Source organism: Artibeus jamaicensis, unplaced genomic scaffold (genome assembly GCF_021234435.1).
Source record: "Artibeus jamaicensis isolate MK-2021 breed Jamaican fruit bat unplaced genomic scaffold, CSHL_Jam_final contig_786, whole genome shotgun sequence".
In the NCBI taxonomy this organism is placed as follows: Eukaryota; Metazoa; Chordata; class Mammalia; order Chiroptera; family Phyllostomidae; genus Artibeus; species Artibeus jamaicensis.
Window position 1 is genome coordinate 3,662,770 of NW_026521971.1, and position 26,321 is coordinate 3,689,090.

At 60.4% G+C, this 26,321-nt stretch overlaps 1 protein-coding gene and 1 pseudogene across 12 annotated transcripts in view; both read left to right on the forward strand.

The window, feature by feature from the left end:
• Positions 1–25,934, forward strand: part of JADE2 (jade family PHD finger 2) — a 49,091-nt gene extending 23,157 nt beyond the window's left edge. For all 12 annotated transcript variants that reach the window (XM_037150843.2, XM_037150846.2, XM_037150849.2 and 9 more), the window contains 8 exons: positions 4,326–4,486; positions 5,157–5,368; positions 6,487–6,654; positions 8,053–8,169; positions 9,150–9,614; positions 17,455–17,572; positions 20,097–20,225; positions 21,438–25,934. In XM_037150843.2, coding sequence (XP_037006738.2) covers positions 4,326–4,486; positions 5,157–5,368; positions 6,487–6,654; positions 8,053–8,169; positions 9,150–9,614; positions 17,455–17,572; positions 20,097–20,225; positions 21,438–22,243 — 2,176 coding nt within the window. In that variant the 3' untranslated portion in view covers positions 22,244–25,934. The remainder of the gene's footprint in view (positions 1–4,325; positions 4,487–5,156; positions 5,369–6,486; positions 6,655–8,052; positions 8,170–9,149; positions 9,615–17,454; positions 17,573–20,096; positions 20,226–21,437) is intronic.
• Positions 14,492–14,610, forward strand: LOC119053364 (uncharacterized; annotated as a pseudogene).
• Positions 25,935–26,321: the final 387 nt, after the last annotated feature.

Below are 26,321 nucleotides of genomic sequence, written 5' to 3' on the forward strand. Positions count from 1 at the left end.
AGCCTTCTTTTGTTAGATGTTTTGGCCCATAAACCATTGAGATGTTCCAGAAATACGGGCAGTTTGCCTTTGAAGCTAAGCCCTTGGGTTCGGGCGCAGCGATGGACCAGGCAGCCTGGATTCCAATGGCTACTCACATTCATTGTGACCTTGGACCAGAAGTGTAATCTCCCTGGGCCTTAGTCGCCTTGTCTGTGAAGTGGGAATGAGGACAACGACACCTCCCTTCTGCAGTGGTCCACGTGACCTAGGGAAATGGTGTGCGAAAGGCACTTGGCACGGGGTCTGGCCTGTGAGTGTTCAGTGAAAACTGGCCATGGATTAGCCTGATGTAGATCCAGACTGGGTCCCACAAGCCCATCTTAATCGGGGAAGTCTTCAGACTTTTAGTGAGTCCTTAAGACAGGGATAAGCCATGCTCTTGACTTCTTAAACCTTTTTAAGGAGTTCTTAGTGGGAGGGAGTGGTGTGCACACAGCAGGTGCTCAGGAAGTGGCTCCTGTGACCAGCCTCCTAGGAGGCCCCCTGCTGGGGCTGGGTTAGGGCTGGGTCAAGGTCAGGTCCCCTCTGGGCTTGTGGGTCAGAGAGAGACCCCTGGTGCTCTCGTCAGGAGGTGGCCTCGTGGCCATGGACCTCGCCTCCAGCAGCAGAGTTCAGCCAAGTGCTTGTCTCTGCTTCCTGGGAAACTGTCCAAGTCACGTCTTGGGGCAGAGGGGACTGCCGCCCTGGCCTCCCCTGCCCACCAGCCCACGAGGGCTGGGCAGCCTGTGTTATTGGCAGCCCACTCCTGTCCTTGGCAGCCTCGTGGCTCTCGCTTAGGCCTATAGGACTAGGCCTGGGGCAGAGATCACAGCCATCATCTCCTGTGACATTGGCACTGTTGCTTCCTGGCAGCCACGCCTGTGACTGGCTTGCAGACACCCAGGGCCCCCGTGGTGCCAGGCCTGGGCTGGGTCTGGGATTACGGAGGCAAAGCAGGCTAATCCATGCTCGGGTTCTCCGTTAGGATTGGGTGCTGGGCAGGGCTCATCCTCCCGTAGCTGCTGAGGCCTGAGCACCTACCAGTGCTGGTTTTAGGCCTTGTGAGAATCAGGGAGTCCCAGATTTCTGGGAGGGAGCACATGTGGGATTTGGAGCAGGAATTTATACTCCACACCCCCCATGCAGGGCCAGACGTGAGAGTCGGGCTCCTAGCCAGCTTCACATCCTCGCCGCTGCAGACTGAGGTGCTGTCTGCCCTCTTGGAGCCTGTTTTCCTTCTAAGAACGGTACCTGCCTGATGGCATGGTGCTGAGGACTGAGTGACAAAACATGGGCCGAGGGAGGGCCCAGAGTGATGGAGGGGAGGGCCTGGCCGCCAGCTGGGCAGAGAGCGGTGAGTCCTGATTAGGCCTGGCCTAGCAGTCCGTCCCCTCTCCTTGATGTCAATGTCAGGTGGTTCCGGAAACATCCGCTAGCCTGGGCAATGGATTGCAGATGCTTCCATACCAGTAGCTTGGCTTCGGACAGCTTTATCTGTTGACATCAGGAGGAGGGCACATGTTCAGACTGCTCTGGCTCTGCTAGGTGTGTTCCCCGCCTGTGTGCGGCTGCTGGGAGCTGGCCGGAGCAGGCAGCAGGCAGCCTGGCCAGCCTGCTCCTGAGAGGAGAGGAGCGGCTGCAGGCAGGCGGGGTGCTCTCGGAGAGAGCCGCATGCCCTCCCCCCTCCCACCCAGCCTCCGTCCTCAGCGCCACTAGGCCCTCCCCTGGAGCCGGAGCCCTGGCCGCTGGAGTTGGAGCTGTGACAGGAACTCACTTCCTGAGAACTCGCTGTGTTGAGCTGTTACGTTCATCTTCTCCTTTAGTGACCCTGTTGGCCCTATAACATGAGCACATATTGCTGTCCTCATTGTATATAGATGAGGAAGTCGGGAAGTTCTGGGGAATTCCCTGCACTACCCGCTGCTGGGGCCTAGTGGGCGGGGCCAGGAAGTCACTGGCCCTGGGAACAGCCCTGGATCCACCCCGGTGAGGCCCAGAGAGAGCCCAGTGCCCTCGTCACCCAGCCTGTTGGCTCTGGCTGCCCTGCCTTGCCGCCCTGGCCCTGGACAGGTGCCCCCACCTCATGGTCTGAAATTTATCTAGGTAATGAGAATTTGTCTCGCCCCGAGATGGTGAGGACCAATTGAGTGAGGACCTGTAGTGCTCCCTCAGTGAGGCCAGAAGACTCAGCCCAGGACTGAGCCAGCCTCTGATGTCTGTCTGTCTTTGGAGTAGAGACCCCTCGCCTCCCCCAGCTCCCACCCCAGCCACCCGCCTCCTCCCAGCGGACCTCAGTACAGCTGGCTGCACTAAGACTGCGGCCTTGGCCTAAGGTCAGGTTGGTCCCTGACTGGTGTGAGAGCTTCCTCCGCAGCCAGAGCCAGAGAGGCCAAATGTATGAAGGTGAGAGGCCCTGGAAGCCCAGGAAGTAAGAGCCTTTTCTGGTGTGAGCCCTTAACTCCAACCTCCCAGAGAAAGGAATGTGGTATCAGCCCCGAGAGCTCTGGCCGAGTGGCAGCTGCCTGAGCATGCAGGCCAGGGTAGCTAGGCCAGTGGGTGGGGGGCACTCGGACGAGGTCATCCAAACCCCGACTAAGTATGTGCTGGGGGCACAGGCAGAGCAGGGTCATGACAAAAATCAGTCTGTGTCTTTAAAAGAATGTATTCAAATAAGAGCCTCGTGAGGAAAGGCCGGATTTTGTAGAAGTGTGTTGGCGTTGCTTCTCTTTGAAATGACCTGAGGGAATGTGAGGAGCCCATTATCACTGGCATTACCTAAGGTCTTTCTTAACCTGGGCATCTGGGTGGGGGGGCCCTAAGTCCTTTCCCTTTCTCCTTGCTCCCCACCCCCGACAACTGCCTCTGGGCCTCCCTCCCTGCGTGGAGGCCATTCTGTCTCCTTCATCCTTCCTGCCTCTCTTGCTGACGCCCGCCCTGGGCATTTCCTGGAGTACAGGGCTCCGCCCTCCTCTCCCCAGGCTGCGGCTGAGTCACAGCCCCTGGCAGCCCTGCCTCCGACCCCAGGAGGGCTCTGGGGCCAGTGAGGGGCCTCTCAGCCCCAGCAGGGCTGGCCAGATGGAGGCCAGGCTCCGCAGCAATAACCATGGCAACCGGTGGGGGGGTGGGGAGCTGGCATTTTGAACTGGTATCGGGAACCGAGGGGCAGCACACCTCTGCACCGAGAGGGGAAACTGCCCTGCTGAGGTCACGGGCTCTCGTATTTCGTGTCAGAGGGAGCAAAGTGACACCCAGAGGTCTCAGTACACACTCACACATACAGGGTGTGTCCTGTGCCAGGCACGGTCCTGAGAGTTTGCATTTCCTCCTCATGCCAGCCGTAGAAGGCGAACGCTGGGGCACGGAGAAGTTCGGTGGCCTGCCCAGAGGCGCGCAGTCGGTGGTGGAGCCGGGCTCTGAGGCCTCATCCCACAGCCTGGCCCTTCCAGCTGCCTCGGAGGCAGAGCCGTGGCCTGAGGGAGGGTGTTCCTGGCCTGCAGTCCTGGGGCTACAGTGGGTGCATCTTCGTTTCCAGGGGAGGCGGTTTCCATCTTGGGGCGGGGGAGTACAGCAGACCAACTCCCTGCTCGGGTAGCATTCTTTCTGGGGAAGGAACAAGGTGTGTGGACAACTCTGGTCTCTGTGACAGTAGACTTTTATGTGGAAAGGGCCACCCTGGGCTGCAGTGGTGTAGCTGGGGAAGACTCCTCACCCCAGAGGAGACCTGGCTTCGGTTCTTCTTGGGCTGTTGGTAAGGAGGGGCCAAGGCCTGCGAGAGCATGGGGGTCAATCCCCGGTCTTGAGGGGGGTGCTGAAGGACCTGGAGCCCACCTGGCTCTGTGCCACTTGTCCAGAGTGGCTGGCATTGGAAACTGCCTAGAGCAGAACCTGGAACGCCCCCTGCAGGCTGAGCAGATCCAGGTCCCGAGGCTTTAGCCAAGGCCCAGTGCCCTGATTGTTGGGGGCTGGGGGGAAGGTAAGGTGTGCTCTGAGCAGAATGGCTGTTTATGGATGGATGTGCAGGGGCGGTGGGTCAGTCCCACTCCTATCCGTCTCGCTGCCCCACAGCCCTTTGCTCTCCTGTCCTGCTTGTTCATAGTCATGTGAGACTGCAGGGTGGGCAGGTGGGGGGAGGGGAGTGTAAGAAGGCAGTGGAAGGGGGTGGGCCCTGCATGGGTCAGAGTCTCACACCTCACTTGCCCACCAAGTCCTCAGCTGGGCCGGCCAACTCCCTGGTTGCCCCCAGACCTGGCAAGGGTAGCAGCTTAGGGTCCCTCCACTCATGACGTCCCCTCTTGATTTCCTAGGATCCTCCCGCCGCTGGAAGGCCCCCCGACCCAGGTGTCCCCCAGCAGCTCCGAACTTGGCGAGGGCTCCCAGCCTGATTGGCCAGGGGGCAGCCGCTATGACCTGGACGAGATTGACGCCTACTGGCTGGAGCTCATCAACTTGGAGCTCAAGGAGATGGGTAGGTGACCTGCAGGCTGAGAATGAGGTCGGGGCAGGCCCAGCAGGGTGTCCTTCAGAACTTTAGCATCCTCACAGTCAGGACGGCAGCCACGACCGGGCTTTGGCACCAGGTGGCCCCGGGGTGGCAGTCTCTACAGCACTGCTGTGCCTCCGTTTCTGCGGCTGTCGGGCAAGGGCAGCAGCAGCACGTGACTGACTGTCTTTGTGGGTAGGCGAGTGAGCGAGTGAGCGGGACTGTCCCATGAGGAGTGAGGCTGCACACAGGCGGGTGGAGGATGACACATGCGGCTGGCGTCGGAGGGTATGGGCCTCCGGGCCCGAGTGCACTGACCTGTCTCGGGGAGGGCCGGCTCTGTCGTACTCAGCCCCCGTAAAAGTCCCCCCCGTGGCATTCCCCACGGAGCCTGCCGCATCCCAGAGCTATGTCCCCATTATTGGCACGGACACCTAATGTGTGCGGAGCCACAGGCAGACCGTTCAACAGCAGAGCACGGTGACGGGCTGGCCCTTGGGGGTCGGACAGCCCGGCACCCTCAGTTTTCAGACGGTGGAGCTGAGGCCTGTGACAGTCGGCCTGGGTTCCCAGATCACCGCAGATGAGCAGAAACCCTGTCACCCATCTGCCCCGAATGCCGGGCTTCTCATGTGCCTCCCCGTTGTCCTCACAGACAGGCCAGAGCTGGACGAGCTGACGCTGGAGCGTGTGCTGGAGGAGATGGAGACGCTGTGCCATCAGAACATGGCACGGGCCATTGAGACGCAGGAGGGGCTGGGCATTGAGTATGACGAGGACGTCGTCTGTGACGTGTGCCGCTCCCCCGAGGGCGAAGACGGCAACGAGATGGTGTTCTGTGACAAGTGCAACGTCTGTGTGCACCAGGTGGCCAGCCCCCCAAGTGCCCTCTTCCACCCGGTGCCCTCACACGCGGCCCCTGCCTGGGAGGGGCTCCCCACTGCAGGACTGCAGCAGCCCTGCAGGCACCGGCCCCCGAGGAGGAGGGCAGGGTGGGAGGGAGGTACCGGCCTTAGTGCCCCTCGGTGCCAGGGACCCACGGGGCCCCTGAACTCGGCACCGTCAGCCAGACCTGGGTAAACACTGACTGGGTGGTCCTTCTGTGCTCACCTGTCACCTCCCCACGGAACACCCGGCCCCCGCCTTCTTCCTCTGCTCCTCACTGTCCTGAACGTACAAAGAGGCAGCACTGTGTCACGACTGAGAGCAAAGCCTGGAGCCGGGCTACCTGGTTTCAAACTGTGGCTCTGCCCTTTGTGAGCTCTGTGGCTTTGGGCCAGTTTCTTAACCTCTGTGGACCTCTTTCCTCAGCTGCACAGGAAAGTGAGTTGCAAGTCCAAGTTATTTGCTTTGAACAATATCATAAGAGCCCTGAGTATTAGTTACCATTGTTGATAGTATAAACGTGACCCGAGCGGCCGCCCTGCACCTCGATCTTCCACCCAGGACTCTAGGTCTCAGGCATCCCTGGGCCTCATTTGCAGAAGACTTGAATGGATGCAGTGCACCCACTCTGGCCCTGACTTCGATGCCCCCCACACACACTGCTGCTGTTGGAATGTCTCTTGGGGAGCTCCAAGGGCTCGCCCGGCTGGGTGTTTAGGCAGCACCCCCATATTCATCCTTATACCCAGTGGCTCTTAGGCATGTCTGGGGGGGCCCCCTTCACCGGTGCCTATGAGGAAAGGTGAAAGGTTGCTCCTTGCCGTCAGACAGTAGACACACCAAAAACTACTCAGCTGGAGGCATTTCCGAGGCCCCTGCCAATCAGGACCCTCTGGCTAGAGTGTCCTCCCAGCAGAGGGCAGACCTGAGCCCTTTCACAGAAGTCTGTGACTCAGGCTTGGAGGAGCCCTGTGTTCCGCCCCTCTGGAGGTTGCCTGGCAGCTCCCGGCCCGGTAGGGCCGGCAGCACCCCCTGCTGGCCACAGACCAGATGCCCACAGAGCGACACTTCTGACCGTGGCCGCCCTGCTCTCCTCCCAGGCCTGCTATGGGATCCTCAAGGTGCCCACAGGCAGCTGGCTGTGCCGAACGTGTGCCCTGGGTGTCCAGCCAAAGTGCCTGCTCTGCCCCAAGCGAGGAGGAGCCTTGAAGCCCACCAGAAGTGGGACCAAGTGGGTGCACGTCAGCTGCGCCCTGTGGATTCCTGAGGTGGGCAGGCGTGGGGGTGGGAGGTCCTGGGGATCAGCCATGGGGAAGTGGGTGTGCGTGGGACTTAGTGCTGGGGGAGTAGAGCACTGGGGGGGGGGGCACAGGAGATGGGACCACAGGTGTCAGGCCTGGAAAACACTGGGGGAGCAGCCCCCGGGGAACCTCACTGTGAAGTTGGACAGAACTCAGGTGGCAGCCTCTAAGGGGAAATGGGATTTGGGGCTCCCAGGGGGCCCAGTGGCAGGTCTGAGAGCCAGATGAACATCCCTCGGCTGACTCTGGGAAAAGCAGGTTGTGGGTTCACCCCTCTCTAGGCAGTGGCTCCAGCCAAAGTCAGGGCGCCCTTTTAAAATAAAAGTCAGAAAGCTGACCTGAAAGGAAATTGGGTGGCAAGCCTAGTTAAGAGTCGTATGGCGGGTCTGCTGCCAGGGCTGGGGCTAGGTGGGGAGGGCCCATGTAGGCTGGGCCCACAGTGAGGTAGCAGAGGCCCTGGGCTCCCAGAAGGCATCCGTTTCATTTGAAATGGGAAATGCTGGAATCAATGAAGTGTCAGCCCAGCCCCGCTGTGTACCAGGACCCAGAATGTAGCCTCACTCCAGTGCTGCCTGTGGCCGGAAGCAAGCCAGGTGGGCCTGTCAGCAGGTAGCCCTGGGCTCCTGGCCTGACGGTCCTTGCTGGGACCCACGTTGCAGGTTTCTGTGATGATAGAGGTTGTCTTGGCAGTTGTCTCTTGCTCCAGATCTGTATCTGGAAGGTCAGGACTCCCTCTGACTCTACCCCGAGCTGGGCACAGCAGGAACAGAGAGAATCAACAAGGACCCCACTGCAGGGACCCTTCCATCCTGAGGCACGCGCTGTGGAGAGGCGTAGGCCGTGCCCAGGAGATGTGGACGTAGGCTTCTGGGACAGGAGGGCTAAACAAAGGCTTGTCCCCATTGGCCAGCAAAGCCTCTGGTGGCCTCCAAGAAGAGATGCTACCCTGAGGCAATTATTTTGATGCCCAGAAAAATAAATAAAATAAATACAAGTTACAAAAAGAATTCTAAAGATGCTATTGACAAAAGCCTCGGGTACAGAAGAGAGGGGACCTCGCATGTACTCACCTGGACACACATACACTCGGAAACGTCTATCTCGAGGCCACACAGCCATAGGCACACACTCAGTTACACCTGATATGTACTGTCCCACACAGTCACAGACAGTGGCAGGCTTGTCACAGGTGAGCCCGCACTCAGCCAGCAGTCAGCTTAGGACAGACAAGAAGGACTCGGATTCAGGGGCTCTCCCACTGCCCTGTTTGCCCCCTCCCTCGCCTGGTTTCAGCAGCTGGCTTCCCATTTGGGGACTTGGGGATTTGGAGAAGAGTCCTGATGCAGCCCCCTGTGTCCCGCCCAGGTGAGCATCGGCTGCCCCGAGAAGATGGAGCCCATCACCAAGATCTCGCACATCCCCGCCAGCCGCTGGGCCCTGTCCTGCAGCCTGTGCAAGGAGTGCACGGGCACCTGCATCCAGGTGCGTGGCTGCCTCACCCCGCAGCTGCCCGGGAGCCCAGATGGGAGCCAGGCACTGCCTCTGTATGCACCCCACCCGCAGCCCATCCCCATGGTGCTTTGGACGAATCCACCGGTGGGACCCAAACACCTGGGACTGGAGTCAGAATGCCACTTTGGGGGCATTCTTCCATCCCAGTTCCTCTAGGCATAGGGTACAGGCCCAGGGAACCAAGACTCTCCACCCCGCATAGGGCAGGGCTGCCCCGGCCACAGCAGTGGCTCCCACATTCTAGTGTGATCGTTGTTACCCAAGGGCCTCATTCAGCATCTCTGGAGTGGAGCCGAGAATTTGCATTTCTAGCAAGTTCCCAGGTGATACTGCTGCTCCTGGTCCAGAGGCGGGAGGAGGGGGTACCCTTTCTCTCCCCCGGCTCTCCGGGAGTAATTGTCATTGCAAACACCAGCTCTGCCTCCACCCGTTTGTAAGGCTGGCACAATGGCTCATGAGTGCAGAGCACAGCAAAAACAGTCACTACTAGTTGGGTGGGTTGTTGCTGACTCAGTTATCAGCTGCCCACAGCCACCATCCGAGGCTGGGAGGGAGTGGCGGGCCCCAAGTTGACCCTGGCTGCCCAGGCAAGGGGAGAAGGAAGAGGTCTGAGTCCAGCACCCCTTCCCAGAGGACACAGGAGGGGGGCAGCTCCCCATCTGAGATAATGTTGAGGGGCAGGGGTGACAGTGACCTATCACCAGCCTCTTCCAGTGCCTCATTCCAAAGTCATTTTGCCCACACAGAAATGCAGCTTGTCCCCCAGAGTACTAGGTGCTGAGCCCTATTTCCTTTCCAGCACCCTCTTCCTACCTGCTCTGGCTCACCCTGTACCCTGCAGGATGTCAGGAGCCCATGCCATTGTATTTGGGGGCCCTGGGGGATGCTCACCTCCTTACCTCCCATCAGGACTCCCTTCGTGCCTGACACTGCCCTTCCTGTCTCCTCAGTGTTCTATGCCTTCCTGCATTACGGCATTCCACGTCACATGCGCCTTTGACCACAGCCTAGAAATGCGGACTATATTAGCAGACAATGATGAGGTCAAGTTCAAGTCATTCTGCCAGGAGCACAGTGATGGGGGCCCAAGGGTCGAGCCCGCATCCGAGCCAGTGGAGCCCAGCCCAGCTGCTGAGGACTTGGAGAAGGTGACCCTCCGCAAGCAGCGGCTGCAACAGCTGGAAGAAGACTTCTACGAGCTGGTGGAGCCAGCCGAGGTGGCCGAGCGCCTGGACCTGGCCGAGGCCCTGGTCGACTTCATCTATCAGTACTGGAAGCTGAAGAGGAAAGCCAACGCCAACCAACCGCTGCTGACTCCCAAGACCGATGAGGTGGACAACCTAGCGCAGCAGGAGCAGGACGTCCTCTACCGTCGCCTGAAGCTCTTCACGCACCTGCGGCAGGACTTGGAGAGGGTGAGTACTCCCGTCACACCCCCCCCCCTCCACCGGCAGCTGTCCCAGGAGGCTTTCTGCGCCGCCCTTACTGCCTGGAGCCCCTGTGACTCACCGGGACTCATGTGAGCTCTGGCCCAGGGGCCAAGGGCCTCCAGGTCTCAGACAGGGTGGAGGTGACTGATACTTCGCAGAGCAGGGAAGAATCCAGCTCTCGGGTCCGAGACCCAGCCCTTTCCAAGGCCAGGTGAAGGATGGGGCCCCTGCTGGTGTCGTGAGGCCCGGGAATAGCAGAGCTGGGGTCAGGGCCCAGGCTTCCAGCCCCACTGGGGGCCTCTGGGAGCCCTACCTGGTCCCCGCACACAAGCTGCTGCTTCAAGTCAGAGGTAGGGAGGGATCTGGGAATGACCAGTGAGCTGACTCAGCGCGACACGCATGTGCTGGGCCTGGGCAGGGAAGACAGGTGTGAATTGGCCTCCCCGGGGTGCTGGTCAGAGGCAGTGAGCAGAGGGGCCAGAGTGGCTGGAGTGGCAGCAGCGTGTGTACAGAATAAGTACGGAGCCGGGAGGGTGGACCAAAGCAGCCCAGAAACGGCCATGACTGCCACTTCCTGGGACTGCCCTGCTGTGACTGCCACTTCCAAACACAACCTGGAGAAGGAGTCACAGGGCCTGGATGGCAAGGGCAGCCGGCTGGCCAGAACCCCCAGTTGTAACCTGAGAGACGGGGGTGGTTGGCTTGGTCCAGGGCGGCAACTTTGGGGCTGAGCGAGATGAGGAAGGGGGAGCTGTGGGGGCTGGGGAGCAGGAAGAGTTGCTTTCCTGGAGCAGGGAGGCCTCCAAAACTTCTCTCTCCTGCTCCCCCAGAGAGGTGAGGGGGTCCTGCCTTCTGTGGGCTGTGCTCTTAAACTTGGCTTTTTGGGCACCCTCCCCCTGCCACCTCGGGTCGATAAAGTACCACCCTCAAGTGGAGGGCAGCCAAAGGAGGAGACAGGATGTTCTGGGTCCCTGGTTCAGTCCTCTGAACCCCAGGTGCTGGGTGGGCCTCTCTTCTGTAGGACACTCAGCTTTCGGGTGCCAGGGCCCATGGGGTCTGTCGGTGTTCTCCACAGGTGCAGACACACCTGCCCCAGCCCCCAGGCTGTGTTAGGAAACAGCCCAGGATGGAAGCATCCTGCGGGGGCGGGGGGGGGGGCGGTTTACGCCGCCGCATTCTGTGCGGTTCGGCTGACAGGTCTGCAGAGTGAGCAGAATGACTCGGCCAGCGCTGGGCTGCGGGCGATGCTCTGAGACCACTCGACTTCCCACACCCCACTCCTCTGCCCTTCCGCCCGGTCAAGGGGAGACGACCCTGTTGGTCTGCTACTGGGGAGGAGTACGCAGGGGGTGGCACTCCATGACCCTGGCTCCAGCAAGGGCCAAGGACCAGGCCACCTACCTTGCAGTCATGACTTCCTGGGCAGCCCAGCCTCCTGTTTCTCGTGGCAGGACCCTCAGGTACAAACCCTTCAGAGCGACGGCCAGAGTTGTCCTCAGCCCACCCCCAGGTCTCCGGTGCAAGTGCCCTGCCTTTACTCCCACGGTTTCCGTCAGGTCCGCCCCCCAGTTTCTGCCCAGGCCATGTGGGGAGGCACGTGGGGTGGGGGTGCTGATTTAATCATCACCGTGTAAGAAGAGGTGAGAGATGGATACTCACAGCCTCCATGAGCAGGGGAGGAACCTGGTGCTCAGGGAGGCGAAGTGACAGGAAGCCATGTGTGTTCTAAGTTGGGTTTAGATTGAATGGGGGGAGGCTCTGTCAGAAAGAGGGTTGTTGCCTTATTCTCTATTCAGCCCATATCCTGGGCAAAGCATCTTCCTCTCAGTCCCTGAACCTCTCATCCCCTTGCTAGCTGGTACAGGTGTGCCCAAGGTCAAGACTGCTAAGGGCTAGGATGCCAGTGAGCCTGCTGAGGCCGGCTCTTGGGGCAACCAGAGCTGCTGCCGAGACCCCTCTGGTCGGGGGACAGAGTCCTTCAGAGCCGAGTGTGAGCCAGCCCACTCTTCCTCTGGGAAGAATGGGCAGGGCCGGCTCTAAGTCTGTGCGGCTTCTCAGGGCTCAGGAGGCCCCATCACAGGGCTGCACCTCTGGCCACACTGAGCTGGGCTGGCAGCACCAGCTGGGAGTGCAGGGACAGTGGGCACAGCCACATGCCCGTCGGCCCCTCTAGGCCCAGGCTCAGGGCCTGTCACAGCTTCATGCTGGCGACTTGAGTAAACGAACAGAGCCCAGAAGTGTGCCCCTGCCGGTGACCTGGACACCAGGCCCTGACTGTGGCCCAGGGCCGACGGCCGGGAGTATCCAGCCTATCACTGGGCACCAGTCCAGCCCTTCCCAGCTCTGTGCCTTCTGAGTTTCGGTTTCTGTTTCTCTGGGTTTCACTTTCCTTGTCTGTAGAATGGGAACGAGGATCAGACTAACTTCAGGGTTTCAGTGAGGATGGGGACAGAGCTTAGCACAGCGCCCTCTGCTGTTAGAGGTGGTTGTCGCCACTCCCCTGGCTGGTAGCCAGTGGCCCGCTGGGGAGGGTGAGGTCCTGGGGGAATTGAAAGGCAGGCCCAGTGCCTGGGACTACAGGGCATCCTGCGGATGGACTTGCCCCCAGGCCAGGCGGGAGTTTTGCTGAGAGACCTGGAGCTGGGGCTGAGCTGCCTCCGCGAGGAATCCCCGTCCGCCAAGGTGCGCCTTTCTAGCCTGTGGCTATAGGGCCTCCACCCGGTCCACAGCGTAGGAAGGCGTGGCCACTGTGCTCCCCAGTTATTCACAGCTGTCAGAAAAATTGCAGTGCTGACCTGCTGCCCAGGGAGCGTGCTGGTGGCCCCTAGCAACCTGTCGCAACCGGCCCAAAGGCAGTTCAGGCTGCGTGGGGCCTCCTGCCTGTGGCCCTGGATCTGGTTACCAGAGGTTAACCCGGCCTGGGCTCAGCGGACGACAGGGCAGGGGCAGCCCTTGGCTCGCACCGGCTAACACCGTGGCGGAGGAGAGCGCTGTAGGGACTGCTCAGGCCTTGCTTCCCTTAGCTCTCCAAAGAGGGAGACCCTGCAGCCCCCAACCTGCTGGTTGTCCCCCCACCCCACCAACTGGTATATGCCTCCTCCTCAGTCAGTCACGCCCCGTTCGCTGTGTCCACGGTGCCTGGACTGTGTCGCACTTGGCCTCCCACCGAAGGGGCCTTGCCCTGGGCAGCCTTGGCCCTGGGCAGCCTTGGCTCCCGGCGCTCTGGCTCTTCACTCCTTGCCTCTCCCATCCCTGGGACTTTCCTAACCCAGCAGGGCCCCGCCATTCAAACCCTGCCGCCTCGCTCCAATCTCCACATGTCCTGATCCCCAAATCCTTAGCCACAGCCTCTTGGTCTCCCTACTTGGTTGCCCCCCAGACTCTGCCCTGCATGTCCCTCATTTTCTACATTGGCATTAGCTCGCCCCGGGCCTTTGCCCCATTTGGAGGCCACGCCCCTGGCAGAGCCTCCCCTAGGGGCCAGTCTCTGCCCACCAGGAGCCGTCCCACAGCAGTGAGGAGGGGGGCCCCCCAAGGTGCCTGCCCCCAGCCTCGGCAGGACCCAAGCCAGCGAGGTTCTGGGCTCCCCAACCCACCACCTCTCTTCATGCTTCCCCAACCTCACCCAGGGCCCCCCCTCTCAGCTCCCGTCCTGTGCCTCAGACTAGAACCTTCCAACTCCGTGCCAGGAGCTCCCTCTGCCCACTCCCTGGCTTTGCTGGCCCCTCCATCCCCACTCCCTGAGGGTCCCTCTCCAGCCCCCCCACCCCCCCACAGCACAGGAGTCTGTCTTCCTCTGTTCTTGGTCTCCACACTTCTGGCAGCATTCGAATCTGTTTTCCCCTCTGCTCTCTTTGGGGAGCAGCCCCTCCCTCCCCGTCTCCCTCTACTTGTGGGTTTCTGCATTCCCCACCCCTACTGTCCTTCCCTGTCATCCCACACTGCCCTCACTTCCTCGCCTCCCACTCTGGCCAAGCTCCTGCCACCACCACATTCCAGAACTTTCCAGCAGGGCTGACAGCCTCCGTCTCCCTGGGCCCAGCAGCCACTTCCCCGTGCCCGTCTGCCAGCCCTCTTGGCAGTGGTCGTTGCCGTGCCTTGTTCCTGAGTGACGTTTCCTGTCGGCGCTCTGACCAGATCCCCCCCGCACCCCAGCTCGAGCTCCCTCTCAGAGTCAGTGCGCACAGGCCGCGCTCGGCCAGCCTTTCCGGGCGGCACTGACCAAAGAAGGCTGGGCTGGCTGGGGTTCTCTTGTCTTCCGCAGCAGCAACCTCCAGGCATCCTCGGTGGTGTAGGGTGCCCTTCTCGGGAGAAAAAAACAGAGCGGTTATCTGTAGCATGTGGAACTTGTAATATCTATAATCACTGCTTATTATAAAACAAACATATTCAGAATTTTCAGTAGGATCAAAGAACATACCAATAGCAGTTCTGGTATTCCCCCACTGGGTTGCGGTGAGCCATCTAACTCAGGAGCCTGGGCAGCTGACTGGCGGCCCCAGCCGGGGGCAGGAGCTCTGATTCCACAGTCGCAGGTGAAGTGTGTGTATTGAGAGAGTTGGATAGGCCCCCAGGCCTGGGAATCTGTGTTTTTAATCAGCCGCCCATGGGGCCCGGACCCCAGCAAGCCCCCTGGGCGTGCTCACGGACCCTTCCCTGCAGTTTCCCACGGAAGCTAAAACCCAGAAACTGCCTCATGCGGGTTTTAGGAAGTCATTAAGTGTGATTCTTGGTTCTTTTGGGGAGAAATTTGCCACTCTGGCCTCACCTCATTTGGCTTCTCACAGTTAGAGGTTAAGTTAAGTTTAAGATGAGAAACTCCACGATGGCATGTTCTAGGAAGGTTTTAAAAGCCGGAACCTATCGCTTGTTGGCCTTTTGGCTCAGATCAAGTGCAGTTTCTGTTCTTACCAGTCTAACACCTGTTAGGTCCTCTATCCCAGGACAATATGTTTAAAGGTTTTTTTTAAAAAGATTTTATTAATTTATCTTAGAGGGGAAGGGAAGGAGAGAGGGAGAGAAATATCAATGTATGGTTGCCTCTTGTGTGTCCCCTGCTGGGAACTGGCCCGCAACCCAGACATATGCCCTGACTGGGAATCGAACCGTGGTTGTTTGGTTCCTAGGCCAGTGCTCAATCCACTGAACTACACCAGCCAGGGCTGTTAAAAGGGTTTTTAGAATGAGGAGATGGAATAGGAGCTTGCTCCGTCCACTCCCCGCATGAGCTGGTATTGCTGTACTCCCAGGAACAGCGCACGAGAAAATAAACAAATAAAAGCTGGGCCTTGACTGACCTGTTTTTCAGTCAGACATCTTGGCTGGTTTGTTTCAAGAGCCTCCAAAGCGGCCATGAACCCCCCCACACACACTCGTCTTCATCCCCACAGACCCCTCGCACACCAGGCCCTGTGGCTGCCTAGAGGCACACGGACTGGGGCACGGGGAGGGTGACACAGGGCGGCTGCTGCGGGAGACAGTGACGGCCTCGGGGGTGACGCTCCAGCAGGGACCCGAGGGACTAGGGCCAGCCCTGGGAAGGGGGGAGTGAAGAGCATCTCGGCCCAGGAGGCGGATACATTCCGAGGCTCCCAGGCAGAAGCGGGCTGGGCGCAGAGGGAAGGCGACGGGGGCCGTGCCGTCCCGGAGGACTGCTGGGACAGGGGCTGGGCGGTGACAGTGGGCCAGATTGATGGAACAAGGCTTCGGGCTGTGGCTGTGTTTTGTGTCTTGGTTTTGCACTCGCCATCTTCGTTTCCTGGGGCTGCTGTAACCAAGTGCTGCAAACGCCATGGCTTTGAACACCGGGCTGGCTTCCTCACGGTTCTGGAGGCTGGAGTCACCCGGGCTGATTCCTTCCGGGGGGTGAGGGAGGGTCCATCCGCCTCTCCCAGCTTCACCCGGGCAGCCCTTGACCAGTGGGCCCGTGACTCCGTATCTGCCTGTCCACGGCCACGTGGCATTCTTCCTGTATGTCCTCACAGGGTTGTTCTTAAGGACACACGTCGGTGGATTTGGGGTTCACTCACACCCAGTATGACCCCATCTTAACTGATCACTTCTAAGGCTTCAGACGGACATACACACAGGCAGGGCCACTCTTCAGCCTCGTGCAGAGGACGTGGGAGGATTTACATGTGCAGGAGATTTACAGTTGCAGGTCAGGAAGATTGCCCTGGGGTAGCAGATGCATCTGTCTAAATGGCTGCATGGGGGTGCTGAGAGGTGCGGGGCCGATGGCTAGGAGTCATGTTCCCGGGAAGGACTGGTGGCGGTGCTGGGGGGATAGGCCGTGGGGGCAGAGGAGCCACGTCATGAGGGGTGACTCGGGGGGCTCAGCACTCAGACATCCATCAGGAGTCTGCAGTGTGGGCCTGGCTGAGCCTGACGCTGTGGCCACAAGGCCACACAGGGCCTCGCCCCTGCCTGGCCTGCTCAGCTCTCTGTGATCACCTGCCTCTCAGCCTGGCGGCCCCCTTCTTCAGGAAGCCTTCTTCATCCCCCAGGTCCTGCCAGGACGTGGTCAGCATCTCTCTACCCAGCTGGGCAGTAAGTCCTGAGGGGAAAGGGCCCCTCACAGGAGTTTGCAGAGCCACCAGTGCACCAGAGCAGAGCTGCCAGGCCAGGCCAGGGTTGCCCCCTGGGGGAGGTGCTGGCCCCTCGGGTGGCCTGCTGGTCACATGCCAGCATGAGCCCTGCTGAGAGTCTGTCCTGCAAGGCCAGGCCCGGAGCAGGCGTTCCGGGCTCTCCTTCACAACCAGGCCCAGGAAGGAGATGAGGATGCGCCTTCTCAGAGTTCTGATCATAGTCCCCACTCTCCCGTCCCCCTGGGCCAGGAGGAACGGGGCTCTGACAACAGGCCGGGGCTCTAAAGCCTGGAGGCCACTCCCAGGCTGCTCGGGGACATGAAGCCTGAACTCACCCTTGAAGATGGAACCCACCTGGAAACAGGGAACTAGTTTCGGCTGGAAGGACCCAGGTGGGACCCAGGGGTCCAGTCCAGCAGCTCCTGTCCAGCTGTCCCTGCTGCCGGAGATTCCGACCTAGACCAGAGAGGACACCAGAACCAGGAAGTGTTTCCAGGGAGGGGGTCTTGGCCCAGGGGGCGGCTGGTGGGAGTGGGCGTGCTGGGCGAAGTTGTCACGAGCACAGGTGCTCCCAGGCCAGCTGCAGGGCATGTCCCTCTCCTGGCTCTCCGGCGCTTCCTAGCTGGCATCAGATTCAGAGCCCTGCCCTTTCCTGTGAGGGGTTCTATCTCTGGCTGTGCAAACGTGGCCGCCGGGGCCTGGGGGCCCTGGGGGCGCAGGTGTGGGCTGGCTTGGGTCCCAGAGCAGGAGGTAGCGCCAGGTGGCTTGAGGACTGCCTGTCTGCTTGAAGCCATTGTGCTGGAGGTCTCTGTCTTCCAGGTGCATGGCCTTTTGTGCATCGGGACAGGAGGTGCTTTTCCCCCTGTGGCTGTAGAATTTCCTTGATGGAGGGATGCCTTGGACTGAGGGCAGAGGGATAGACTCGGTGGCCTCACGAGGTCCCTAGGGGAGAGCAGCCGTGTTAGGAGGGCCTCGGGCAGCAGCAGGGCAGGGCTGACCCGGCCAGGAAGGTGGGGCCCCCAGCCTGAGCTCACCTGGCGTGCTCTGCTCACTCTGGCTCAGCCAGGGCCCAGGGCCAGGCCGGGCTGGGCTTGGCCCCGAGGTTTGGATCAGAGAAGCATGGCTTAGGGCTGAGGACACACTCTGGGGCTGGGAACGGATTCCTGGATGCACCAGGCAGGTTAGGCAGGGGTGGTCAGCCTTCAGTAAGGCAGGCAATCTCTCTTGTGTCTCCCCAGGTTAGAAATCTGTGCTACATGGTGACGAGGCGCGAGAGAACGAAACACACCATCTGCAAACTCCAGGAGCAGATATTCCACCTGCAGATGAAACTCATTGAACAGGATCTGTGTCGAGGTAGGCGCCCTCCCCACCGGACGCCGCCACCTCAGAGTGCACACTCTTGAGGGGCTGGCTGCCAAGGAGGGTGTGTCTGTGGGGCCTGTTTGGGGGTACTGGCCCCCACCCCTACCCTCCATTATTCAGTTACTTAGCCAAGATGGGGACCTCCCCAGGGTCCCAGGGATGTGCTGTTAGGCAAGAAGCCAGAGGTTGGATTGTGGGCATCAGACCTGCCCTCATAGAACCTTCTGGTGCAGTGGGGACACCCAGGTAGTGCCAGGGACATGGTGGTTCTGGGGTAAGTTGCATGTGGACAGACGCAGACTTGATGTCCTCGTGGCTCAGTGTTGGTGCTGGGACAGGAAGGGCCAGAACAGCGAGTGTCCCTGCCCCGTGAGCCTGCGTGTTGATCCCAAGGAAGGCAGCCGCCGCCATGGTGAGGGGAGAGGTCCCACGCACTTTCTCTTGGACCACATATGGGATTTGGGCCTTGCACCGGCATTTTTTTCCTGTGTTTTCTTTTTATTCTCTTGCATCATGTGCCTTTAACAGTCCTAGAAATCCAAGGCCAAAGAAGCTCCGATACTGTTTTTATCTGGTGGTTGTGTGTGTTGCCAGACGCAGGGATCCTTCCTGGAGCGTTCGCATGTTAAGGGGGCAGTGCATGGCCCCAGCAGCGGTGCTCTCATGTTGAATTGCATTCAGCAGGAAGAGCTGGATGGAGAGAGATTTGAGCCAGGGGCTGCCCCTGACCTCTCAGCCTCTGGGCCAGGCTGGGCCTGGAGTGGACAAAGAGGGCTGCCAGGCCTCCACCAGAGCAGATGGCAGTCCCAGGTCCTGCCCACCCCTGCCTGAGACCCAGGCTGCTTGGTCTGCACCTCGGGATCACCACCCACTTGGGCCCACAGCCCCAGGGATGCCGAGTGCCGGCGACGACGGGCAGCGTGGGTCCCGGCAGAGCTCAGAGTCCTGCACGCACCCCCAGGCCTCAGGCAAGCGGCTTCCCAGCTTCGGGAGCTTCCCCAGGCTCCCCTCACCTGTCCGTGCGCGGTGAGCACTGACCGAGCGTGGTCAGGAGGCCAGGAGGGAGGCCAGGCCTGTGCTGGGCACTGCGGGGCGCACTGCCGTCGCCTGAACTTCTGAGGGCCCTTGCCGTGGAGGGGCTCGCCATCTGGGAAGACAACGGGCCGTGGTGCCGGTGTGGGGCCGAGGTGTGCAGGTGGCATCAGGCAGCGGGGATTCTGTGCCGATGTCTGCGGCTCACAATTGAGGTGGCAGAGGGCAGTGTGTACAGTGCCCTGCCGTAGGGGACTCCAGAACCACGTTTAGGAGCCTGGGCAGCCCACAGCCCCACATCAGGTCCGGGGACGCTGGCAGCTCCTAGGCCCGAGTGGCTGTAGCAGGCAGGACACTTGAACAGAAGACTGGTTCGCCTCTGCCAGAAGCTGAGGGCTCCCTCAGCTTTTTGTGCTTGACCCCTGGGGTGGGACATGGGCGACAGAAATATGGCCAAGGCTCATCTGGCCAGAGGGCTGGAGAGGGCTTCCTGGTGGTGGTGATATTTAGGTCGTGAGCTGAACCAGGTGAAAGACAGGACAAGGAAAGAGCAATTTTGGAGCTTGTCTTGGAGAAACTGGATGGAGGCCAGCGCAGGCGCAGTTAGAGCAGCTGGAAGAAACCTAAAGCAAAGGCTGAGGGGCTTCTGGGGTCGGCTGTGCGAGGTCCTGGGACCCGCAGACGGAGCTCAGACTGTGCTGAGGACAGTGGGGGCCTCCCACGTGTGTGCACTGGTCCCATGTTACAGAGGTAGAGACTGAGGCTCAGCAACAGGCTGCACAGGGAACTGACAGCTGAGCCAGGAAGATTCTGGAGCTGGGGCCACACCCCCAACACTCTTAAACCCACATTCAGAAAGCCCTCCAGCCAGCAGCAGGGAAGCTGGGAGAATATTCCTGGCCACTGGGCCTCCCCCACCCAAGCCCCTCCCTGCTCTGGTGTTCTCTGTGGCCCCTTGGGCCTGTGTGGCCGTGGACTGAAGGCCATGTGTACACCCAGGCTCCCATCTCCGGTCTGGCCTCAAAAGCAGACCAGGAGGCCGAGGCAGGAGACTAGCTAAAGGAGGCTGTGACCAAAGCCTCTTGATGGTGTTCTGTCCACCTTCTTGGCCTGGACTCCAAGGCCTTGTCCTGCCCACTCACCTCCAGCCATCCCACCAACCCCCAGGGCTCCCCCAGGACCTGTGGACCGTGTAGGTTGGGCTGCCGTGCAGGCCCCGCCAAGTGGTCCTCCACCCTCGTGGCCCTGTGCCCTCCCCAGGCCCTGCCAGAGCAGCGGTTACCACTTCTCCCACACTGGGTGCCCCTTGACTCCCTGGAGCCCCGGTTACCCCGGGCTCTGAGCCTGGGATATGGAGGCAGGGCGAGGTGAGCTGAGTGGTAAGGTGCCAGGCGAGGGAGGGCTGCTGGGGTGGCATGCCGTGATCTTGGTTCTGCCTGAGGCAGCTCGGGATAACCACCTGCTCTCTCTTTCCCTGGTGCAGAGCGGTCCGGGAGGAGAACAAAGGGCAAGAAGAGCGACTCGAAAAGGAAAGGCCGCGAGGGCCCAAAGGGCAGCCCCGAGAAGAAAGAGAAGATGAAGGCGGGGCCCGACTCTGTCCTGGGGCAGCTGGGTGAGTAGGTGACCATGCTGGCCTGGCCAGCTGGCCTGGCTCACGGCGTCACTTGGCTTGCAGCCCCACCCCATGTCAGGCCAGCAGGGACCACCAGTGCCCCCACTACACAGAATGGGAGCTCCAGGAGGGCAGGACAAGGCCTTGGAGTCCTTCTTTGCCCAGGGACTCACACCTTCCAGGCACAAAGGCAACTGAGGTTTCAGAGCCCAGCGGCCACCCTGAGGAATTCCCATCCTGCAGACTGGAGGCTGTGCGCGGGAGGCTGACGCCCATCCCCCGGCCAGGCTCTGGGGTAGGAGGTTTCCCCAGAAGCCCTGAAGGGACCTCCAGGCCATCCGGGCCCTTCTGGGAGCCCTGTGCTTGGAAGCAAGGGCCCCAGAATTCTCTACCCTTGTCCCAGTCTGGAGAAACCTTTCCAAATGGGCGACTTTTCAGTACCAGGGACCTTCATGGGGCCACCCAGCGAGACCCAAAGGAGTGGCCAAAGGCTGGCCCAGCCTATCTTCCCTGTCACAGACCTCCTTACCACTGCCCCTTTACGCCAAGCAACCCTTGAGGGGACCCCCGCAGTGGGCTTTATGTCCCAGGACATCCTGTGCCTCCCCTAGAGCACACTTCCCAGGGACCGGGGGAGTGCCCTTCTCAACCTCATTTCTAGCAGAAAAACGCCAGGTCATCTTCATTTCCCTCAGTCCCAGTAAGGGGACTGCTTGTGTGTCCAGTGGGAGGCCCGGTCTCACCAGCTCTCCCGAGACCTGAATAGAGAGGGATGGCCCAGGGCTAGAGCAAGCCCTAATATCCAAGAGTGACTTTACACCCTGATGCCTCAGTACCCTGTTCATGCCTGACACCCTTATCCAGGTTCCTTGCTTTGGAAACTCCGAGAGGTAGTGCTCATAGAAACCCAGCGCCCCCTGGTGGCTGGAGGGCATTTTCCTCCACCACCCACTCCCCTCACCCCTCTACACCCTGGGGATGGGGGTGGTGGGCAGGGCCCGCCTCATGAGTGTGCACCTGTGCAGTATCAAAGGCCCTTGCTTGGTTTAATGTTTTACTGTGGGTACCTTGGAATTCTTAGTAACTTTTGAACAGGGAGCCTGCAGGGAGGAAGGTACCTGTTGGCATGCTGGGTCAGACAGGGCTTCCTGAAAGAGAGTAGGGACGTGCACCTGCGGGCATCTCACCGTCCTCCTCTCTCCCCGCCGCCAGGCCTGTCCACCTCCTTCCCCATCGACGGCACCTTCTTCAACAGCTGGCTGGCGCAGTCGGTGCAGATCACAGCGGAGAACATGGCCATGAGCGAGTGGTCCCTGAACAACGGGCACCGGGAGGACCCCACCCCGGGGCTGCTGTCGGAGGAGCTGCTGCAGGACGAGGAGACGCTGCTGAGCTTCATGCGGGACCCCTCGCTGCGGCCCGGCGACCCTGCCAGGAAGGCCCGAGGCCGCACCACCCGCCCGCCTGCCAAGAAGAAACCGCCACAGGATGGGTCTGGCTCACGGACGACTCCAGACAAACCCCCCAAAAAGTCCTGGGGCCAGGATGTGGGGGGTCAAGGTCAAGGACCACTCGCCAGGAAACCACCACGGCGAATGCCTTCTCACTTGCCGTCCAGTCCTACAGTTGGGGACTGTCCCATCCCAGCAGCCCCCAAGAGCCCGCCGCTGCTGGCCCCTGACACCCCCGACGAGGCAGCCTCAACGGCTGCCGACTCGAATGTCCAAGTGCCTGGCCCGACGGCGAGCCCCAAGCCCTCGGGCCGGCTTCGGCCGTTCCGCGAGAGCAAGGGAACCCGGAGGTCGTCAGGCGCCAGGCCTGACGCTGGGACAGGACCGCCTTCTACTGTGGCTGAGAGGCCAAAGGTCAGCCTGCGCTTTGACGCTGAGACAGATGGCTTCTTCTCTGATGGGGAGATGAGCGACTCCGACGTGGAGGCCGAGGACAGCGGGCTGCAGCGGGGTCCCCGGGAAGCAGGGGCTGAGGAGGTGGTCCGCATGGGGGTTTTGGCCTCCTAAGTCCCCCCGCCCCCACCTCAGGCCCTGTCCTAGTCCCCCGAGGAGGCCTCAGCCCAGACACAACTGCCATTTCCAACCTGCTGAGTGTCTCAGACCCTCTAGGTCACCACTCTGTTGAGGTTTTATTTTTAATATAGAGAGAGTGTCAAGTTCCACACTGTTGTCTTTCCTCTGTGCTGGCCGAGGACCTTAGGACTCCTTCCGTGGCCCCGGCTGCAAGGGCTGGGCCAGGTCCTGGCAGCACCTCTGCTGCCACTGAGGCATCCTCACCCGGCCCCTGTGGCCCCACTGGGCTCCCGGCTAGATGCAGACAAAGTGAAGGAAGCTCAGGGCGCCAGCCCGCCACCACTGGGGGACACAGACTGTCGTTTGGGCATTATTTCATGGCAGATGGGCCGGGCCAGGGCCTGCCCACCTTGCCCTCAAATCCCACTGGAGTCCTTTTGGGGGGTCCTGCTGCACTCCACTGACCCCCAAGGAAGTGTACGTGTAACCGGCACCCAGCAGAGTCTACTCACTGTCACAAGCACAACGAGCTCATACAAGAAAGCACTGAGGGCGCAGAGGGCCCCGCCGGTTCCAGGGGAACCACAGCCGTCCTGTCGACCCACATCTATCTAAGGCGTGCCCGCCCACCCCGAGACCCTCCACTCCCTTGCTGCTCTGTCCCTGCCAGCGCCCAGCCCTGCAGCTCTGGGAAGGGGTTTCCAGAATCCTTCCCGCGCTGTGCCACTTACTCAGGGGACTCCCAAGCAGCCAGCCGCCAGTGCCAGTGGAGGGCTGCCAGGGAGGGCCAGGGCCCAGACCGGGGCGTGGGCACCCACTCACCTGCTGCAGAGGGTCGCTCCGGGGCTCCGACTTCCTTCCTTCCTTAGTGGCCAGTCTCAGCTGAAGTCTGGTCACTCCCAGACAGCTGCCCAGACCAGACCGGTTGCCTTTTCAAGTTTCCCAGTCCGGCTAAGAGATGAGCTGCTTCCTCGGTTTCCTTTTGGGAACTCCCTTCCAACTAGCAGTGGGATCCCGGGGCCCAGGCGGCCGCCGCGTTGGCTGCTGCGGCTGTTGAGTCTTGCTGGAGGCTCCTGGTTCCTCTCCCTCCGAGCCTTAACCCCCTTTCCCACCCTGCCCTCCCCACCACCGACCTGCCTTTCCTACTCACCACCCCCTCCCACCCCCCCGCCTTCCCCCAGCCTCCCAGCCCCAGGTCCCAGGTAGTCGCTCTGAAGAGATTTAGTGGAGTGGCCCCAGGGTGATAGCTCAGGGAACAAACAAAAAAAGGAATTCAGTGAAAACATGTCTTTTTTTTCCTTTTGTGAATTACTTCTGGGTCACTTCCGCCACTGGTCATACGCCAGAACTTCTCCAACAAGAACCTTGCAAAAGTCCAGTGAATCAGTCGAATCATTCTGTGGATGCCAAAGAATATTTTGACCATAATACAGCACAGCCTGGACCTAACAACTTGTCGCTTGGACTTTTTTTTAAATGGAGTTCTTTAGCAACCAATACAGAACCACGTTTGTTGCGCACACCAAGGAGACAAGCCCGAGCTCTTGGAAGAGGATGCGGTTCTGCTGCTCGGCTGTGGGAACCAGGGACTGGGTGCTGGGTTCCAGGTCCCGGACCGGGCCCACCTCGAGCTTTCTGAAACTGAGACTCACGGGGGGGAGGAACACTGGTGGCGAAACCGGCACGGCCAGGGTCTCGGCCGCAAGGTTCCCCCACTGCAGACACACTCACCCCCGACTTCAAAACTATCAAGGTACGACAGTGGCGTTGTCATCGATACTCAGTTTCATGTGAATTTTAGCAAAATAGGAAACAAAGATGAGAACTAAGTGCAGGGGAGCGGACCCAGCGGGCTGCAAGCATTCTGGGCACTGGGATGGCACGGGCCACCAGGCAGCGGCCAGGCTGCCTGTCACCTCGGTCGGTAGTCGTGGCCAGTGCAGCATTAGCAGCAGCGTCCCAGCCCGGTTCTCCGTTTACTGCCTTTGAACAGACCTCCTTCCTCCCCGTGCTTCAGGTCACGGCCTTGTCTGTGCTGGACTGCCCAGTCTGACCTCGCAGGGAAAAAAGGGAAGAGCTTAAAGAACAACCAAACTCTCCCCGGGGCACATGGGGCAGGGGGGCCAGGGGTGGCTTGGGTCCAGCAGGCTCAGCACGTCCCCCTGACCTCTTCCTCCACCGGGAGGCACAGTCTGGGCTCCCTGGGGGTGGGAGAGACCAGGGTGGGGGTACGGTGGGCCTGGTGTGGGCAGGGCAGCCAGCCCTTTCTGGGGAGCCTCTGCTCAAGTTGGCCTTGGGTTCTGACCCTCTTCTCTGAGCTCTCGCTCTGTTTGGACCGGGTCGTTCCTGGGACAAGCCCTAACCTTGCCTCGGCAGGCCACTGTCCACCTGCAGGGTGTCCACCAGGAAGACAGGACGCCAGTTTCCACTCCCTTCCACCATCAGCCACGACCCCTCACTCTTTTTCTGGCCCACTGCCCACTGTGTTCACCGCTCTGCCGCCCCCAAGGTAGAGGTGGGAAGAAGGCGGGAGAGGCCTTTCCAGGCCAGAGGCTGGGGCAGACCTTGCACTTGACCATACCAGCCCTCAGGGAGGGTGAAGCTGCTCTGTGACTCGTTCTGGCTGTCATGCCCATTTCCCCGACCCCAGCTGCCCACCACCACCTTCACCCCCATCACAGTGAGAAAGGATAGTGTGCAAGGAAAGTATTTTTGTGGATCAGAGATGTATTTTACAACAAGGAAGGAGGAGAGGGGTAGAAGGATTTATTTTATTAAGTGAGCTCTGACCTGGTGACAGTGCGTGAGCGTCTGAGGGGCTCAGTTTTCTTGGAGAAGCCACCTTGGTTCCCAGATGTGGGGCTGGACTGCATTTGTGCGCGTGTGTCTGTGTGCACCGTGGGCGGGCACACTGGGACTCGCTGGGGCGTCCCTAGAGGATCAACTGCTCGACTCGGACACTGGCAGCGGCCGGACTCGGCATTCCCGTGCCTGCTGCCGGGGTGGCCGACCTCTGCCCAGGCCCAGCTCTGCAGAATGACCTGGACACCTGTAGCAGGGCCCCTGGGGAGGCCACTTCCCACGCCCCTGGCCCATCTGGCCACATTGGCCAAAGAGCCAGGGCTGGAGTCTGGGACTTGCGGTTGTTCTTCAGGGCACTTCCTGCCGCCTCGTCCCTGGGATACGCAGCACTGTGCTCCACGTCAGCTCGGGGTGGGGGGGGCGAAATGAATGTCACAGGAGGGGACTCCTCCTGTCTTTGTTTCAAAGAAAGTGATGTGCCATTTGTTAATATACAAGAGAAATATTGAAAATATATTGAAAAGAGCAATTTTAAATTATTTTTGGCTTATGTTGCAATATTTATTTTCTTGTATTAGAAAAGATTCCTTTGTAGAGAAAAAAATGTATTTTTCATTAATGCAAAGACCTATTTCTCCTTTTTGTACATTGTCCGTGGTCGCTCCCCCTAACAAGCAATAGAATGTATGGCCGCCCAGTGTGGCCGGCGCCTGCCGAGCCCTGCATGACTCTGTGTTGCCGCTGCTACGTAGCTTTCAGCCCCATCCTGTCCTGCTCACTCACGGGCTCCCCGACCCGGCCCCCACCAGGGCCTGTGTCTCAGGGAGCCCTCTGCACTCCTCATGTGTTGGCAAACGCAGTTAATAAAGCAATGTTTTCTGTGCTGGCTGGTGTGAGGCTTCTTCATGGCACTGAGTAGGGCAAGGGGTCCGAGGGTCCTGTGCAGCCACCAGACAGTGGGCTCCGTGAGATGGCAGTGTCCCCTGGGTGTCCCCCGGGACCCACTGCTGCCTCCTAAGGAGTCATGATAGTGATGGCCACAGCGACCACTCCATCCAAGTCACACCAGGGGCTGTGCTCAAGGGCCGGGATTCTTTGGCTCCTCACTGTCGTCATCCCCTGGACTCAGAGCATGTGAGAGATGTCCCTGAAGCCACACCTCTGGTAAGAAGTGAAGCCCTGCGTCACAGGCAGGACTGTGGGATTCTTGCCACTCCCGTGGACCACCTGCTTGGGGCAGTGGGAACGTTTGTAGGCAAGCTTGGACATC